Below are 18484 nucleotides of genomic sequence, written 5' to 3' on the forward strand. Positions count from 1 at the left end.
CAACAGAAGTAGGGTGAGCCCTCCACTTTTGATTCTAACCCCAGAAATGATGTCCATCTTAGGTGAAACACTAGGGGCCCCGAAAGGAGTCTGCTCCTGACTCAGCAACATCTACCTGGTTAAGCAACAAGCACTTGAACTGGTAACATTCAGGTCTAGCCAGTCTCTAAACTGGATCAAGGCAGATGCAAGTTAAATAGTTCCAGGTGTTTGGTTGATAGAAGAAATCAGAGAACTCTGCAGACCCAACCATATATGCTTGAAAATACATTTCCCAGAATGTCTGCATCACAGCACTACCTGATAACGTAAGGTGAATTTCCTAGAATTATGTATATTACATAGAAGACCAGGAAAAATTCGAATGACTAGTTGGTTGGCCTAAGAGTTCAGTGTCAGGAACCCATGAAAGCCAAAAGTCTGGGTCTTCATCTTTTCATTGAAGCCATCTGGACCCAGCCTCCCTGCAACCATCTGATGTTAATAATGTGATATTGGCTTCCACATCTAACCTAGGAATATGGACTATCGAAAGATTGAGTCTGAAGTCATTACAGATGAAATGAGCTTCTGATGAGTCTTCGAGACCACAACACTGTTGGTTCTGTTAAGCTTTGTTCCATTCTGTTTGGGAAGTGGGGTGGTAGAAATGGGAAAGCAAAAAGAGGATAAATGATTCAAGCCAAGCTTTTACCTGCAGAGTTTCTATACCTCAAAACAGCATCCCTGGAACAAAGAATTTCCATGAACAACTCAATTAACATACAGACTCACTGCACTTTTTTAAATGTCTTTTATTGGTTGTACATTTTCTTATGAGATCAACACACCATTTCTTTCAAGGACACCTTGCTCCTGAATACGTTACAGTTATTTGGCCTAGCTATGAAAGTCATAACAAGCACTCTGACGAAAAGAGGTGGAGGGGTGTCTTGCCATGATTCCTGTCTTCTCTATCTTCAAATTGTTGTTTGAATCAGTTCATAGATTGACACAACGTTGAACACAACACACACAGTGTGAAGTTTTGCATACACACGCACAAACATCCAGAGACCATGACAGTGTTGGCGGCTCGCTCCTTCCTCCTCAGCAGCAGTATGAAACTGAAGAATATCCTGAGATAGGAAATCAAAGTGTAAGCTCCTCATCAACAGAGGAGTCCCAGTTTGACTGAATGTCCCAATTTCATTTTCCTTTTGAGGTCACCATACGAACCATGTAACAACCACTTAGTTCAACATCTCAGCCATTTCCTTGGTCAAAAAACACAGAGTCAATGAACTATTTTGTATCACATCAGAACTTTCCTCTTCCTCTACCGTGCTCTTAGATCAGAAAAGAGATGGGAAATTATAATGTTATGCTTTTTACACGATGCCGTTGTTCGGAAATTTCACCGTAGAATGACCTACGAAAGGCAAAATTACCCCCCACATTTGGCAATTATTAGAATTCCTCATTGATTGACTGAGAAGAGGTCAGTCATCCAGGCTGTTAAGTATGTCCCATCAAAGGTATTTTCATGAAAAGATGAATTTCCCAAGAATAAAGACATAGGACAGGTGGCTTCTCCAAATGTTAAAAACAAACATGGTGCCTTTAAAGCCACATTATCCCTCAATTCAATACATTTCTGTTAACTCTGTCAGAACTTAACCTATATCAACACAAATGGTTTCATCTACCCCAAGTCCTGTGCATTAGCTATTTCCTTGGTTTCAGGAATTTGAGATAACATCACCATTTACAACGAGCAGTAGTTCAAAAGAAAACAACATCACCAATGCACACAACCTAGATAACAGGCAAACAAAGCTAAAATAAAAAGGCATGGTGGCCACCAAAACCAATATGGCAAAGACAACAAAATGCATGCTTCTCCTCAAAACAGATAGTTTTAAATATAATCCTAGAGCTTGACTGAAGTTATCAATTGATATTCATAATTTCCCTTTCCCAGACAATGGTGAGAAATGTTTCTGCCTAAGAGAGGCATCCACACATTTCCTTATAGGGAAAAAGAATGATGTACACAGTTCCTGACTCCCCTCCCTCTACGGCTCACAAGCAAAAAGTTCCCAGGGCCAAAGCATCAATTTCACATTCACCTTATAGGCATGGAAACATTTCACCCAAATCCTTCACGGGTCTGTATGAACTTCTAATGAATTCCATACTGGGGAGTTCAGTCTGCCTCATTCATGAAGAGAAGACAGTGCCAGCCATGAAGAGAGGATTTCCACCAGGAAAAGGTAGCAGCACGTAATACATAGCAGGAAAGATGGGGGAGTTAGTCAATGAGGGAATCCACAAAATGGCGGTCATTCTGCTAGTTCACCCTTCCCAGAGACACAGTGTTGGAGATGGGTTTCGAAGGATAGGGAGGCACAACCTCTCATACCTCCTTTCATAATATGCCAGGTATTAGGAAGAGATTGAAGGGCCTCCTAACTGACATATGGAATTACTTCTTCCTCAGCATCAAGGGATTGTAAAGACCAGGCATGGTTCCACTTGCCCAACAGCTGTCTTCACAACAAACATGGCTTACCAACATATGTGGGATGCAACACAGGAGGACAATCATATATACAAACAGAAAAGGTCTATCATAAAATTCACACAATGTAGTGGGGGGGGATGTATGAGTTTTTTCCTTACAAAGACCAGATTAATAACCGGAAGCAGCATTTTTCCAAGACAAAACTAAAGCACGAAGGAATCTGGGGCAACTCACCTATTTCACTAAAATTCTTGTAAAGTTCAATTCTGTACAGAAGTTACATCCAGCATCCCATCAGGATTTTCACAAAATATATAGAAAAATCTTTGTGTCTTTAAATAAAGGATTTGAACTACATCCCTAATACCTCTCTCAGCTTTAAATGACCTTTAAATGTGATAATTCTGTGCAGCAGGAAATATGTTCCAATCATGGAAGTTACTTACATAAAGAAGACATCTTTCCTTTAAAAATACCTGTCATTTTACGAAAACATCATTTCAGTTCACATAGAAAATCACTCCACTCAGAAAATAAATTTGCGACTAGAGGATAAACTAAACACAGGGGTATTATAACAGATAAATTGTCTGAGTTTTCTTAATTGAGCCTCCTCAGGTGACTTTTTTACACAGAGATTGGCCAAGAACTCCACAAATCATTGCCAAATGTAACTTTCGGACACATACAGAGGCCTGAAATGGCTGCTAGAAAACCCCAGCTATTAAATTTGGTTGAACGGCTAAAGTGGCACTATCAGAATCCACCACAGACTACATGTGTGTAAAAGGCCCCTGACAGGGTTCGATCAATGCCTCAGAACTCCCTTGTGTTCTGTTCATGACAGATAAGCCACCAGTTGTCAGATTCCGAAGGCTGTATTGGTTTCCCACTAACCTTTCTCTACCTGTGAACTCCAAGGAAGGTAACCATTAGCTTGAATCTCTGATAGGACCCTTCTCTGCACTAAAATTGTACTTTTTCCTACATGTCAATGAACAAAAATGGCAACTCCTGCCTTTGCAAATGGAAATTTGGATATGCCACGGCCCATCAAGAGCCCGGTCTCGCCCCTCCTTGCCACTGAGATCAGGTTATTTGTAACCACTTTAGAAAAATAAGCAGTTCAAGAGTCTCCATGCCTGGTTATCACATGCTGATTTTTTTTTTTTTTTTTTGCATTCCTTTTCAAAGGATTCTTGCTTAAACATTTAAATAAATGGCCTTCTCTTTTTGCCCTTCAGCCTCCAAGCCCTGTTAGCATCCTGAATACAGCAGAAGCCAGGGCAGATGTCCATTGGCTACAGAATTTCCCAGATTCTTTGGCAAGTCTTCAAGTAATCATTTCAACTGAAGTTCCCAAGCCTTTAATAGCCACAGAGACTTTCCAGTCAAAGGGGAACGATAACGGTAGCCAAATACTCTGATTGGAGGTTGATGGGATTTTCAGATGAGCCTCACACTCTTAATCCTTCATCAAACGGTCTTCACCTTCCCTTCGCAACAAGGGACCCCCGGGGTACCACGGAACATAGTCTGGAAACCACTTCTGTGCCCTCGACACCTCTCTCCCCAAGTCCCCAAAACACACTAGGTCAGACAATTTGAGATCAGAAGAAAGTAAAAACACTTTTTCCACACAATTCATTGCTTATGAAAATTCAAACTAGTTTTGACTGTTGTGTTTTAAGGTTATCGATTCTCCTCTCCTGATGAAGACCTGTAGTGTTTTTCTCAGAACATTCATAGTCCTCTACCTTCTGAAGAAAGTATGCACATCAGATAAGCTTTGGTGTTCACCTTTCTGTCCACGTCAGCCATCAGAACTAAACATGAAGACGCTTGGTTTTGTATTCATATTTCTTTACCCAGGGGGTAGCTGACCAATGGGTTGTTTACTCTCAAAATGCTGTGAGGCCTCTAATCATTTATCTTTTTTTCTGGGTGTCCTCAATTTAAATTGGTGACTTGGTAGAATCAGCAATACTAGGGAAACAAGAAAATTTTCTGGCATCCAAATCAATGCCACTCTGAATCTCCTTAGAGTTCAGTATTTTTAAGGAAAAAAAATTAATGTTCAGCTTTTTGATGGGTTTTTCCAGGGGAGATCACGTGCGTGCATAGTAATACTGAAAATAAGTTGGAGATACACCTGCCTGTCAGCTTCTTCTATCAGCTTACTCTTCCATGGGGACCCAGGTTTAGCATTGCTCCCCAAGTGTATCTTTTCTCCCAGCCCCCAAACCTAATTTCACATCACTGTTCACCCGTAAAGTCCAGAGTCTACAGTCTCCTAAGGCAGCGGCCTGACGTGCTTTGTGGACATAGCTTGCGGATTCCGGTACAAATGAATGTTCGTGGTGACCAAATGATGCTAATTGCTCATTTCCACCCCAATAGCATACTATTACTGCAGAGGAACAGATACCCAACCCAGCAGTCCTTCTTTACAGGACAGATGGAACTTTTCTTACAAGGTCTTATAATCTGAATGAGGGTTTTGCTAAAAGTTCTCTTAGCTGTCCCTGTCACTTTCAAGATTTGGGAACAATGGAATCGAGGTAGTCGAACCAAGGCAAAATTGTTGAGTCTGAGCTTTGATCTATGAAAATGGTTGGATCCACTCCTTTCCACAGGAGCGGTCAGTTGGCCTGGGGCACGTGGGCCTAGTGTAGGAATAACAAGCAAATGCAATCAAGGGAACCTGGAAAGACCCGGTGGCTTGGTCAAAGCCACAAACTCTGGGGACTAGTTAGGAAGTTCTGTTTCCTACATTAAGAGGCGTGTAAGTGCCTAAACATTCCCGAACGTTCCCTAAAATCTATCTCCAAGTCAGAAGACCATCCGCCTCATTCCTCGAAAGAGCCCCTGAATCCCAGAAATGCAGAAGGGGACCCAGGGGGAAACGTGCACATATCCCAAAGAAGGGCCAAAGGGGAACTTTTCCAGACCGACAACTTGAAGACAGAAACACAGTACAAATCTCCCCAAATCTCACTGCAAACTCCCGAGGACGAAGGGCTCAGTGTCATCGTTCAAATAACAATATGAATGATGTCAAGATCCTGACAGTCCCGTGGGAACTAGGTTGGATATTTTTGAATTCTATGAACACATGTTTGTGTTAGATGGGATATTTTTTCCTTAAAAAAAAAAAAAAAATCTCTACCACAAAGTCCTTGACCTTGCTTTGTGTTCTTAAGGGCCCAGTCCCCTTCACCTCAGACAGCAAAGAAGCTTTTAGAGATTTTGCTTGAAAAAGGAGTTTGGGTCAGGAGCCCAAAAGATAAACCCCAACATTAAGTGTTAATTCCTAATGACTCCATTAGAAAACCCATAGTGGTACAGTTATATTTGCATAGCTGTCAACAGTGACCCTCTCAACTTCGGCAAAAGGACTCATCTTCTTTGCAAACACCAGGAACAGGTGGTAAAGGATGCGTTTGGTGGCAAGGTGCTTTCCCCAGAAAGATAATTTCATTTTGAAGGCTCTGGAATTCAGGTTTTGTTTCCCTAGGCGAAGAGAAAACGTTCTTTCAGGTAAATTGCCAGATTGAATACTTAACTATGCTCCTCAGGAGGTTCCGAGGGTCCTTCTAAGTATAATGCATGTCTGCCTGATGATGCAGCAGGAAGAAAACTCGTTTCTGAATAATAAAGACAAGACAGGACCAAGTCAGATGTGTTGGGCTGTTCTGGGAGAAGAAAGCGGACCTGGGCAGCTTAGGTGGCTGACGGGTCTTTGTATAGGGCTCTTATAGCAAAGAGGGGACAAGTGCTGACAGAAGGTGTAGTAAATTATAGTTGTTCTGGTCCCATAGGGAAGGCAAAGATTTCCCTAGAGACGGGGCGGCCCAGAAACTCAACCGGGTTGGCAACCCAAGAGCATCCCGTCAGGAAGGAGGCATTTTGCCTAGGCCCCTTAAGATAGAAACTTAGCAACAATTAGGATAGTACCCAAGGGTGGGCCTAAGGCTACTGTCACAGTGAGATCCCAGAGCTCTGAGCCTGCCTGCAAACAAGTTTTTTGATCCCAAACTTTGTCTGTCTTACTTTCTTCAAAGATGACCCAAGAGTCCAGGTGGATGAATTAGAAGATTTTAAGAATTCTACCTGCCTTCTACTTCTGAGGACCCCATGGCCTCACAAATTCTTACAACCTAATGCAGTTCGGAGAAAAGGAAAACCAAACAATCGGTGTATGGGTTCATGATTCTCCCTGAACAAGCATCACACCACAGAGAGAAACAAAATGCAAAACTCAGAGACAACAAGAATGTCATTGACATCTAGGAGAAGCCTGTCTTTTATTTCCAAATTGAAGTAAGTTATGTCGGTGATCGTACAGAAACGGAAAAAGTAGGTACTCGATCTCATCTGAGGAAAACTGTCCCCTTGGCTTCCCGGGCAAGGATTACTTACCTGAGAGAAAATGAAGAGTCTCCCCCACTTCCCGAATTCATATATAGGTCCATCGTCCTAATCTACATCCTAATAGCAGCTGAGCTCAATACTCACTAAATGGAAAAAAGTCTCTAGACAGAGTTCATCAGAGCTTTGTGGTTGATGGTCCAGGACAGGGACTGGCAAACCACAGCCTGTGGGCCAAATCCAGCCAATAACCTGATTCTGTAAATCAAGCCGAACTGGGACACAGAGCCACGCTCATTCATTTATGTATGGTTTACAGATTTACAACAGCAGACCCAAGTGTGGTAACAGGCTGATGGGACATAAAGCCAAAGATATTTACTACCTGGCCCTTTACAGAAAAAGTTTGCCAGTCTTGGTCTAGAATGTCACAGTCCACATTCTTCAGAGAAAGGTTATTGACCCTACGGGGTCTATAAACTGGACTTCCCTCCCCTTCCTTCAACAAAAAAATGTTTGCAAAACTATGTGTTCCGTGTACCCTGTGCATTTTCCTAGGGAAAAGGTCCTAGCTTTCAACAGATTCCTAAAGAAATCCAGAGTACCCCAATTAAAGCCAAAGAAAACCAAAGAGTATCTTTAGCTACCAGCATATTTAACAGTGCTAAAACACACACACACACACACACACACACACACACACACACACCCCTAGACAAGAGGAACACAGAGCTTCTACAATAAAATATATTTTTTTCTTTTTTTTTTCCCCCTATTCTAATAGGGTTTGTTTGGTAGTGTCTTTGCCCTAGATTTTACTCTGGTGATTTTCCATCTGAATATATAAAAGTTCAGGGGTCCAAAAAAACCACACCTTCTACTTGCGAATTCAATAAAAACAGAAGATTGCTTTAAGCCAGCGAATTGCCCTCTGAGCCCTAGACAGACATTAAGAAGACAAAATCCCCAGCACAACAGAGGTTTAATTCATTTTACTCGATCTGACCACCAACTCCAGTGAATTCTACGAATGTATGAATCCTCCCTTCGAGGTTGGAGGCAGTCACGTGGGCAAAAAGAGCCTTAGGGCTGGACGTCCAGGACTAAGCATCTAGTTCACTTTCGGGGTGAAGATAAAGTGTTTCGTTAGACAGCTTTGGAAGAACGTTTCTCTCAGCAGAGCTGATGAAAGCTGTGGGTCAACAGAGGCATTTTTAGTGTTAAAAGCTATGAAAACATTAGCCCCATTCTGTCTTCTTTGTCATCACTTTCCAAAGACACTAAATCAAGTGCACTCGGAGAAACCAGGAGCCCCTTCGGTCTCAGCGTTGGCTTCCTCGAATGCTGAGGCTAATGAGTATCTCGTGTCCCCAACTAGGACATCCAATGTGGCAGGAGTGATCAACAACAAAGGAAGGTAGGACACCAGTTAAAAAGCTAGCCGACCAGAGGCAAGCAAAGACAAAAACAATAATAAGGACGCACAATGAGCAGAGTCAGGGTAGAGGATCCAGGGACCTGCGTGTACATACAAGAGAATTCCAACGTACATCAACTTAAATATGGTTGGTGCATCTCCATCTTTATTATAAAATTAGTTTAGAACTTATAAGAGTTCTCAAAAAAAAAAAAAACCCACATTCTAGAATTTAGACTCATAAGACTATCAAGTCATTCTACTTTAGCACAGAAGACAGCTAATCACTGTGGAGCCCATCATTTCTATGGGGAAAACGTATTCCAACTTTCAAATCAGTATTCCGGGCATGTGCCATCTCTGACAGTGGCGAAGATGTCCCCATTGATGAGGACACAGAAAGAAGTTGAGGCTCTTGTTCCTCTCTTCCAATGTTCTAGAGAAATTGTAGGTGAGTTCTCTCTTTTGGAGGTACTAAACCAGTGTCCTCAACCGTGCTGTGCGTCAGAATCACAAAGAAAGTGTGAAAAAGACCAAGTCTCAGGCCCCACGCTGGACCATCGAAACCCCAACCTTGGCATTGCACGTGTCCACCAGCTCCCAGTGATATGAGTGTGTGAGAGGCTGAGAACCACTGATAAACTCCTCCGCCACCTCTGTGCAATTGTTTTGCAAGCTAAGGCCCTAGGCCCGCACACTGGAGAGGTGCACACAGGCAAACACATTTGGTTAAGACTGTTTCTAAGCAGAAACCACACTGAACAGCAGGTGAGAGTTACCTGACTCAGAGCAGAAAGTTATTTTCCTTTATGTATTTCATCAAAAACTGTCATGGAATGACCTCCAATTTTTTTTTTTCTACTACTTGATTTTTTTCATAAGATGGATGAAGGAAGGAAGGAATACAATTGTGTTTTGTTTTGTTTCGTGTCTCTTCATCTCAAAGAGAGAAACGGCTAGATTTAGGAAGTTGGGTGGGAAAGTGAATGGCCTTAATTAGGAGGATAACAAGCATTTCTGGCTGGAAAAAGATGAGGACAGAGGTAGCTTTCAAGAAGATGAAACCACATTAGATCAGACAAGTATGTCTTGGAACATAAAGAAGAGTATGGAAGTACCATACTCACTCGGGGCAACAGCTATGAGTGAGACAGAGGTCAAGTAAAGGGGAAAACGCAGACACAGAAAAATAAGTAACAGCACTTCAAAATCTAAAAGGGGAAGAAGGGAGGTTTTTAGAGAGTAATAATCCCCATATCTGTCAACAGAGTGAGATCTCTTCTTCCTTTTTAATGTGAATTCTCCATCCTTGTCCTCCAGGAAAAGCCTTTTATCAACCCAATGTCCAAAAGCAATGTTTCCTGGTTATTATCACTATATTTTTTATTTTCCCTGTTATGATCCCTGTATCACCTCACTCCCGTTTCCTCAAGGAAACTAGAGAACCCGGGGACCTATGTAGCCACAAGAAGGGGCTTTCATTGCATTGTCCACCTGCTGGGGACCCACAAGGGCCCCAGCCAAAAAGTTCCTCCCGCAGAATGACCTACTATGTGCTGCTGGAGAAGAATGTGGCCTTACCTCAAGCAGCCCATTCAAGGAACGAATTCAACCCTCCCCATTAATTCCTCACCTTCTCAAAGAACTTCCACCATCTTCTACTGTAGCCCTCCCATTAGTAGTAAGGCTTCTTTATCGAACAAGGAAAAAAAAAAAGAAGAAAAAGGGTTTGTGAAGGATGGCTACCGAGTCAATCCCTGGGGCGTACACATCGTTAAGGAGGGGCAGAAGCAGAAGAAGGCACCGATTCTCTGTGTGGTTTGACACGACAGCTCCTCGCAGAATTGACACACATCCTTCTTACTAAATAGAGATATTCACAGAAGCCACTTAGCAGAGCTTAAGATCTATCAGATACACACACACACACACACACAAGGAGAGATAGGTGATAGAAAACCACATCACGAATCCCATTCCATCAATACCACAAATACCAAGAGAACCCAATCCGTGACTCTGAGATGTGATCAAAGTGATTTTATGTTTTCCAAAGTTAGAAAAAGGGTATGACTGGGCTACCTTGCCACTTCACCTGAAATACTGTGGTTATGACCCAGAGTTGAGCAGAAATCCAAGGATGTGGCAAGCAGCCACAACAACTGAAACAGGTAGGTTACAAGAACTCCTTGTTGATATTGTTATAATACTCTTAAAGATGCCTATTAAATAATTTCTTCTGGACCACAGACACGACTGAACTTACAAAATAAAAGCCCTATAAATATTGCCAGCCCAACCTTGCCTTTTGCATCCCCCTCCTTGCATAAAACGGAATCTTTGCAACCAAGCATTGAAACATAAATATTAAAATAACAAGTGGAACAAACTACAGATCTACTTACAATTTCATCACTATGGTAGCACCTTGTGACCAGGGCCAATGCATTCATTTCGTAAAGAACAAGAGAAGTCGGAGAAGCTTAAGGACTCATATGACACCTCATTAAATATTTAATCACCTTTTTAAGTCCTAAGCCTTTGCCATATTTCATCCATCTAGACAGTCCATTCTATGCTAGAGATTCCAAGCCCCCTTGGGAGGGGGGAAAAAATAAAAAGAAAGAAAATGGGGAGAAAAAAAAAAAAAAAAAACTTCTGAGAGGCAGGATTAAATTATCTCAAAGATGAGTTTCTATTGGTGTTTTAGTGAACCTGCTTCGTCCCGTAAACCCACCAAACCACAGGAGGGCCGACCGAGCGAGTCCGTGGTACTTTAGTCTCCAAGAATCAGTTTTACAAAAGATGCCACGTCTGTTGCTTTGGATTCGTGTAGGGTGAAAAACGGATGTTGCTGGGAAAGAAAAGAAAAACACACGGTATTAATATTCACCGCTGACCAGATAGGAGATGCGCACAACTTCACAGATGTGTTTGGTAAGCAGATTCAAATGACCGTTCTCGGGCTTAAAATGGACGCTTGTTACCTCTTCCCAAATCAAGTACATGTCTAGTGATGTGGACCCTTTAAAGATACTTTTTATCTTTTATTGTACCCCTCCCAGGCTGGTATCTGCTTCTGCTACAGAGAATCTACTGTTTTACAAGATAAACCTGTAATTAGGCTACAAAAATCCCACCTATGCTGAGAACTAAGGATTTGGGCAAAGAAAGCCCAAATGGTGATCTACCGATCACCCTGTCCCCTACAAAGTAATCTTAGACTGATATAATAAAATAATGAGAAATCTCACAGACTCATGTACATCAATTTCTCAGGAAATGGAATGGTAGAATGAGCATCCCATTCCCTAGCCCAGCAAATGGGCAAGGCATTGCTTTCCCTTAATGCTGGCGAGCTGGTTTGGACAAAAGCGCTTAACACTGTCCAAGCCACATCGACAGCCACGACTTATGTCTCTCTTGATGAAGAGTTGATCCATCTGGAAAAGAATGTCCAGTGCCAAACTCTAAGTAGGGGCAGAGAAATTCAACTTGGAGATTAAAGATTGAAAAGCAAAAAAAAAAAAAAAAAAAGGAAAGCAAAAGAAAAAAAGAAGAAAGAAAGAAAGAAATGGTCTCTAGTCACACAGCTCAGATTAAGCAAACTTTACAAAAACACCAGGCTAGCTGTCATAGGCATAGTGGGTCCAAGAGACCACACATTCCAAAACAGTGCTGAAGAGAACGAAACATTCCTCTCTGCACCAGTACAACCCTCCCCGAAAGGCTCAATTTTGTCACAGTAAATTCCCAGCTGTCACCTGGGAACGTCACACTTCTAATTAAAAGGATCGACATCAGCTCACGAACCACAGCGCTCACAGTGGAAACAGAATCAAACCCGCAAACCAAAAAGGGCGATTCCTTCCGACAGAACCCAGTGCCGTGCAGCCCCCCTCCGGCCAGCCGGTCACGGCCACCTCCCTCACTGTCTGGTGGCATTATTTTCAGCGACGAGGCTGAGCAGCTAAATGGGAAAGTTTTTGCCTGCAGACACGTAGATGACTCACTCCGTTTCCCTCTGCCGTTGGGGATGTTAGTTTATACCCTCCATGTTGCCTGGCTGTAGGTTTTCTAATTATATTTGTTTTAGACCTGACAGCACAAGGGCAACATGAGTCAGCTCTGTGGGGAACTGGATGCCCACCCAGTTCCATGCCCACCGTGGAAGTTTTAGGAAATAATGCAAATGGGAAAGGAACAAAGGAGTCAAACCCAAATGTAGGTAGGTAGTCACTGGTTAAGTATCGTGACTCCAAAAAAAAAAAAAAAAAAAAAAAAAGATAAAGAGGCTTTCTGCTCTCGCCCATCTGGAAGATACAGGTTGGGGGCTGGCTCACAGCCTCACGCCCACCGTATTTGCGGAAGATGCAGGAACCTTCGCCCTGAGCTCCCCGTGCAAGTAAACAGCAACGTTACTTCTAATTACTAACCACTTACTCAGCACACTTACCAAGGGCTTGACCACCATGCTCATTAGCTTTCCCACATCCTCTTGACATTTGGTGATCTTTTAATGTCCTTAAAATTTTTACTATCTAAACAGGACATGTCAAACCTCAGATTGTCTCAGTGACTACTTTCGACGCCTCCCAGCCCCATCGTCCCCCCCACCCCCACCCCGGTTCTGCTCTGGCTGTTAGCTCAGTGCATGGAGCTGTAGTCTGTGAATGAATCAAATAACCTGACCTCAAGTCTTTAAGAAAAAATCTGCAGGCATCTTTTACTTTCTTCTCGGGGCAACGGCTGGGAGAGGTGGAGGGCTGGGGGGAGGGGAGAGCAGGCAGGCATGTTAAAATGGAAAGTGTGACTCGCTTTCTTGTGTGGGTTTTGAGGCCGTAAAAGGTTGGGAGGGAACCCAGTCCCCTCTATAAGCAATGGCCTAAGAATAGCAAAGCCAGCAACTGGGAGGCGAGCAAATGAGGCACCGTGGATTCATCCCTAGGCTGGGTTTCTCAGAAAAGGAACCAGGTGCAGGAAGGAAGGACACTACCAACGGTTGTGCCTGGAGAAAACACAGAGATCCAAGAACACACGACCAGCAACATCAGGGCAAGCCGCGAGCACTAGCAGTCGCCGTATCTTCTACACAACACGTCACCCGTTTAGGCTATGATTTTCTAGGGGTACAGTCAGCCTTGCTTACCACTGTGAGTCAATCTAGAGCTTCCCGGATATTTGAAGAACACAGTCACCTCCCCGGAAAATCGCTTGCATCACCTGATTATCATTTCTGGTGGTTATCATCTGGGACAGGGGTCAGCAATCAACAGTCCAGGGGTAAAGGGTACCCCACTACCTATATGTGAAATAAAGGCTTTCGGACACCATCTGTTTTTGTATTGAATATGGCTTCTCTCTCTCTCTCTCTCTCTCTCTCTCTCACACACACACACACACACACACACAAACACACACAGAGTCAAATAGCAGCCCACAAAGCCTAAAATATTTACTAACCCTTTGCAGAAAAAGTTGGCTGGTCCCCACTCTAGAGGAAGACATCCTACTGAGTCATGTCCCCCCCCGTGGGAGTCTGGGAGAACAAGCAAATGAGATGATGTGAAATCACATACACCCCTCAGTCCGAGACGGGGGAGGGGGAAGCAGTTGAGATTTCTATAAGAGGTACACGTCTGGGTTGGAGCCTTAATTATCTCGCGCTTCACCTGGAAAAAGGATTGTCCCCCTCTTTCTTCACCAACTCCTACCGTTTAAACAATAGTCTCTCAGCATGTGTTTTCCCAATGTTTAAGTCAAAGCGTCTGGACTCAGATTTTCCACTTAAAAACCTCAATTTCACAGGAAAGCAGAGAGGAGTTATAGCCTTAGAAGGCAAGTCCATTTCCAGTACCACACAGACTAGTGTTGTAAAAAGAAGTGGGGGGCGGGGGAGGGAAATGCACATGACTTTGTAACGTTAATATGCTGACCAGAAAAGACCACAGCCTTAGAACATACTGGAAAGTGGAATTCAACATCAGCTGCTCATGTATACTAAGCAGAAACTCAGCATTTTTTTTTTCCTCAAGAGTGCTCCATTGAAACCTCTGATAAGAGGTCACTTGGAAGGGTGGGGGAGAAAAAGTTCCGCATTTTAAATAGCCCTAAATATATAGAAAATGCTCTCTTATCTGAAAATAGGGACAAACAAGGCAAGTTTACTATAGGAGTACAGGCGTCCTGAGATACCCCAGAAATCACTCCATGTCTGCTGCACTTTATGTGAAATTAATTTTAAAATGCTCTCCAGGTTACATAAGCATACCCAGAAAGGGTAGCCGGGACTAAAAAGGCCCCTGATTGGCTATTAAAAATATAGTCAGGGAGGGAAAAAAAAATATATATAGATATATACACACATATATACACACACATACACACACACACACACACATCCAGCAAGAAATGTTCAACCCAAACATGTGGTACGCTGAGATTTTTTCAAACATTACTCATCTTTTCTCACTCAACTGTGGTCTTGGTCAAACACAGCCAACAGAACGCTGAGTCCCAGGGAATGCCTTTTTAGAGGGGACAATGGGGAGCCAAAGAAGACCACCCTGTCTATTCTAAAACTCTCTCCCGTGTTCCTTTACTGTCTCCCCATTGGATAATGGTTGAGACTTAAATCAAAGCTTCACCAACAGAACCAAAAACCCATGTGACTGGCTTTGACCATCCCTTATTGTATAAATCGGCTTTCTGTACTTCTTCCTGGCTTGAAATCTCCAGGCTGTTAATTCTTTCTTTTCTTTTCTTTTCTCCAGCTTTATTGAAATATAATTGTAAGTTTAGGCATACGTGATTACTTGATAAACTTCTAGATTGTGAAACAATACCTAGAATATGAATAATTACCACAATAAGGTTAGCTAACACATCCTTCACCTCACACACTTACCATTCTTCCTCGGTAATAAGAACCTCTAAGATTACTCTCCTAGCAACTTTCAAATATGCGATATATTATTAACTATAGGCCATGCCATACGCATTCTATCCACATTGCTGCCAAAGGCAGGCTTTTTTTTTATGGCTGAATAATATTCCATTGAGTGTGTAGGCGTGTACCACATTTTCTTTATCCATTCATGCCCTGCTGGACACTTCCATTGTTTCTACATCTTGGCTATTATAAATAATGTTGCCATGAACATGCAAGCCAGATACCCCCTTACGATAGTGATTCCATCTCCTTCAGAAATAAATCTACAAGTGGGATGGCTGGATGATAGATTTCTATTTTTAATTTTTTTGAGGAACCCCGCCATACTGTTTTTCATATTGTCTGTGCCCATTTGCATTCCCACGAACAGGACACAAGGGTTCTCTTTTCTCTACATTCATTCTCTACGTCAGTGCTTGTTATCTCTTGTCTCTCTGATGATGGCCATTATGACAGGTGTGAGGTGAAGTCTCATTGTGATTTTGATTTGTATTTCCCTGATGACCAGTGACAACGAGCCCCTTTTCATGTACTTGTTGGCAAAAATCAAGGGGGATTACATCAAACTAAAAACCATCCGCACGGCCAAAGAACTGATCAGTGAAATGAAATGTTAACCTACAGAATGGGGGGAAATATTTGCAAACCATAGATCAGATAAGAGGTTCATATCCAAAATATGTTTTTTAAATACTCATAATTCAGTAACAAAACAAAAAAAAATTTTTTAATGGGTAAAGGACCTCAAGAGACATTTTTCCAAAGAAGATATATAAATGGCCAATTACATATTTGTACGTAGTAAATAACACATACTTCTCCCGTGTCAGAACCACCTCACCACACCATTTGGTAAAAGATCTCAGGAACCTATACTTCTAGCCCCTGCCCTCAGTCTTAAACACTGAGCACTGTTTGTCTGGTGTGGGACAAAAGCAAGTATTTAATGCCTGCTGGATAACTGTGTTCCAGGAAGAAATGTCAATATTTACTCTTCCCTCTACTTGAACAAAACTATTCCTTCCCCTGCTAAAATTAAAGCCTTGCTAATTGAAATGAATCTAAGGAATGGTGGCTAATGCAAATTAGTAAGTAGTCCAAATTTTATCATATTTCCCCCCAAAATGTGTTTCAACACATACCTCGATAAAGTTTCTAAGTTTCGCCCCTGCCATCTATGCTAAAGAATCATTTGCAATTACCTTACAGTTACAGTTACCACAATTTAAGAGAAACCATTTTAAAACAACTCCTCTGAGGTCTTATTTTCACTTTTTTTTTTTTCATAGATGATAGTACAAATGGTAAGCTGTGAAAGCAGACGTAATATAACTCAAATGAATAAGGCTTGGTCTTACTTTTTTCACTAACGTGAAAACCAAAAGGAAAAAACAGTCTTTCCTCCCTAAACACCCACCAAAAAGCACCTCATCCAGCAAATCTTGAACACTTTATCAGAAATACCTGATGAGCCGCCTAGCACTTGTCTTCATCGTTGCTGAAATCCTTTAAAGCATGCTTTCCCTCATTTATATTAGTAATTAATGACTCTTGATATCGGAGAACTTGAAAATGTAAATTTTATAGGCATCATTTAGTCTGTATGATGACAAGATTACCAAGAAGGAAGAAGTTGCTAAGAAAGGCGACCTGCCCCAGCCACACTAAAAGAGGATTTAGGACACACTCTTTTTTGCTTGAATTCACTTCGGGTCACCAATGTCTCAATGAACCAGCTCTTTTAATATGGTTGTTTGATTATAATTTAGGTCTTAATCACTTTACTTTACTAGCTGTTGGTTTGGACAGGTTTACACCGCTAACAATACGTACCATAAGTTCTGGATATGTTGGCCGTTCTTTGGAATTCTTTTTCAAGCTTAAAGAAAAAAAAAAATTAAACACATTAAAATCTAGGAACCATTTTCACATGTATTTTCACGAGACTAGCATTTCAGAATCTGCAGAAGACTAAACATAACCAGCTTTTACATGTATTGAGTACATGAATGTCCTATCCTGACACCCCTCTTTGGTTACACTTATAAAATTATGTTTTAAATCACTCTAGGTATATCTTCATAGGAAGAATGGGGTCTGTGTCTGTGTGTGTGTGTGTGTGTGTGTGTGTGTGTGTACTTTCTTTTTGAAACTTTGCCAATGATATACAAACTAACTTTTCTGATCTACAGCCATCACATTCCAAAACACATATAGACTTTCCTTCAAAACAGCTCTTCTTCCACCCCCACTGGCAAAGAAACTGGCAGGTGTTTCTTATACTACATGTTCTCTCTTTCCAATCTTTGATATCTGATTCTCCCTGCTTCTGGTTCCCTTGAATGTATAATCTGCTTTTATAGATTCCTAACCAAACCCACCTGAGATAGAAGCAACACCCCCCCCCCATAAAAATGTCTAAAGTAATGCTCCTTGTTTACAACTTCCTGGCTAATGAAAGAGAAAGCACACTCAGTGACTTCGCAATGATTCTTCTTAGAAATTCTTTGTGGTCATGCGGGACTGTCCAGTGGCTCCCATTCTGTATACAGGACTGTCTGGAGACACAAGTGTTTCGAGGACATTTGATACTAAAGGCAACAGTAACAAAACATCAGTAAGAAGAGACCAGCCCCTCACCTCGATCCTCAGCCCGCCCCGGTATCCACCCATGGCCTTAAAATGGAAAGAAAGAAAATAAGTGGTTTATTGGGAGTTGGAACCCCGAATGGAGAGAAGGATGATTCTGAAAACTGTGGTTTGCAAGGCGACCTAGAGACCCCTCTGCCCACGGGGCCACTGAACCCCACATGGATGGAAGGAACGTAGCCTGGTGTTGAAGAAACCAAAATGTGACTGATCATTAGGGTTGCTGGGATTTGTGCCAATGGATCATTTTGAGCAGATGAGACCTAGTACGTGTGACATGAGATTGGCTCCACCATCATGGGCTAATAATAATGAGGAAGGGTGGGGGGTCAAGGTACAAGCCATAAGAGAGTGAGACGTTTTGAGAAAGTGTGGTATAAAACAAAATGAAATGAAGAAAAAAAAAAAGAGAGAGAGAGAAAGCTTTTGAGCCAAAACAACTTAAAGCAGCCTACCAGTTTATTCCAGGCAATGCTGTGGGTGGAAGCCAGGGAACCTGAGACAGGGTACAGGAGATGTGAGGAGAGAAGTTTTCAACCTGGAACTGAGGGCAGATCTAGGGCCTAGTGACCTCAGTGACCAGACAACC

At 42.2% G+C, this 18484-nt stretch overlaps 1 protein-coding gene across 5 annotated transcripts in view; it reads right to left on the reverse strand.

The window, feature by feature from the left end:
• Nucleotides 1–776: 776 nt before the first annotated feature.
• Nucleotides 777–18484, reverse strand: part of MAP2K6 (mitogen-activated protein kinase kinase 6) — a 117286-nt gene continuing 99578 nt past the window's right edge. For 4 of the 5 annotated variants that reach the window (XM_032870744.1, XM_032870749.1, XM_032870747.1 and 1 more), the window contains exons 11-12: nucleotides 17080–17125; nucleotides 10801–11148 (exon numbers count right to left, since the gene is read on the reverse strand). In XM_032870744.1, coding sequence (XP_032726635.1) covers nucleotides 11071–11148; nucleotides 17080–17125 — 124 coding nt within the window. In that variant the 3' untranslated portion in view covers nucleotides 10801–11070. Of the gene's footprint in view, nucleotides 1119–10800; nucleotides 11149–17079; nucleotides 17126–18484 lie in introns of those variants that run through there. The other variant, XM_032870745.1, reaches the window with a different exon arrangement.

The sequence above is a fragment of the Lontra canadensis genome, unplaced genomic scaffold (genome assembly GCF_010015895.1).
Source record: "Lontra canadensis isolate GAN:19392208 unplaced genomic scaffold, GSC_riverotter_1.0 scaffold41, whole genome shotgun sequence".
Classification (NCBI taxonomy): domain Eukaryota; kingdom Metazoa; phylum Chordata; class Mammalia; order Carnivora; family Mustelidae; genus Lontra; species Lontra canadensis.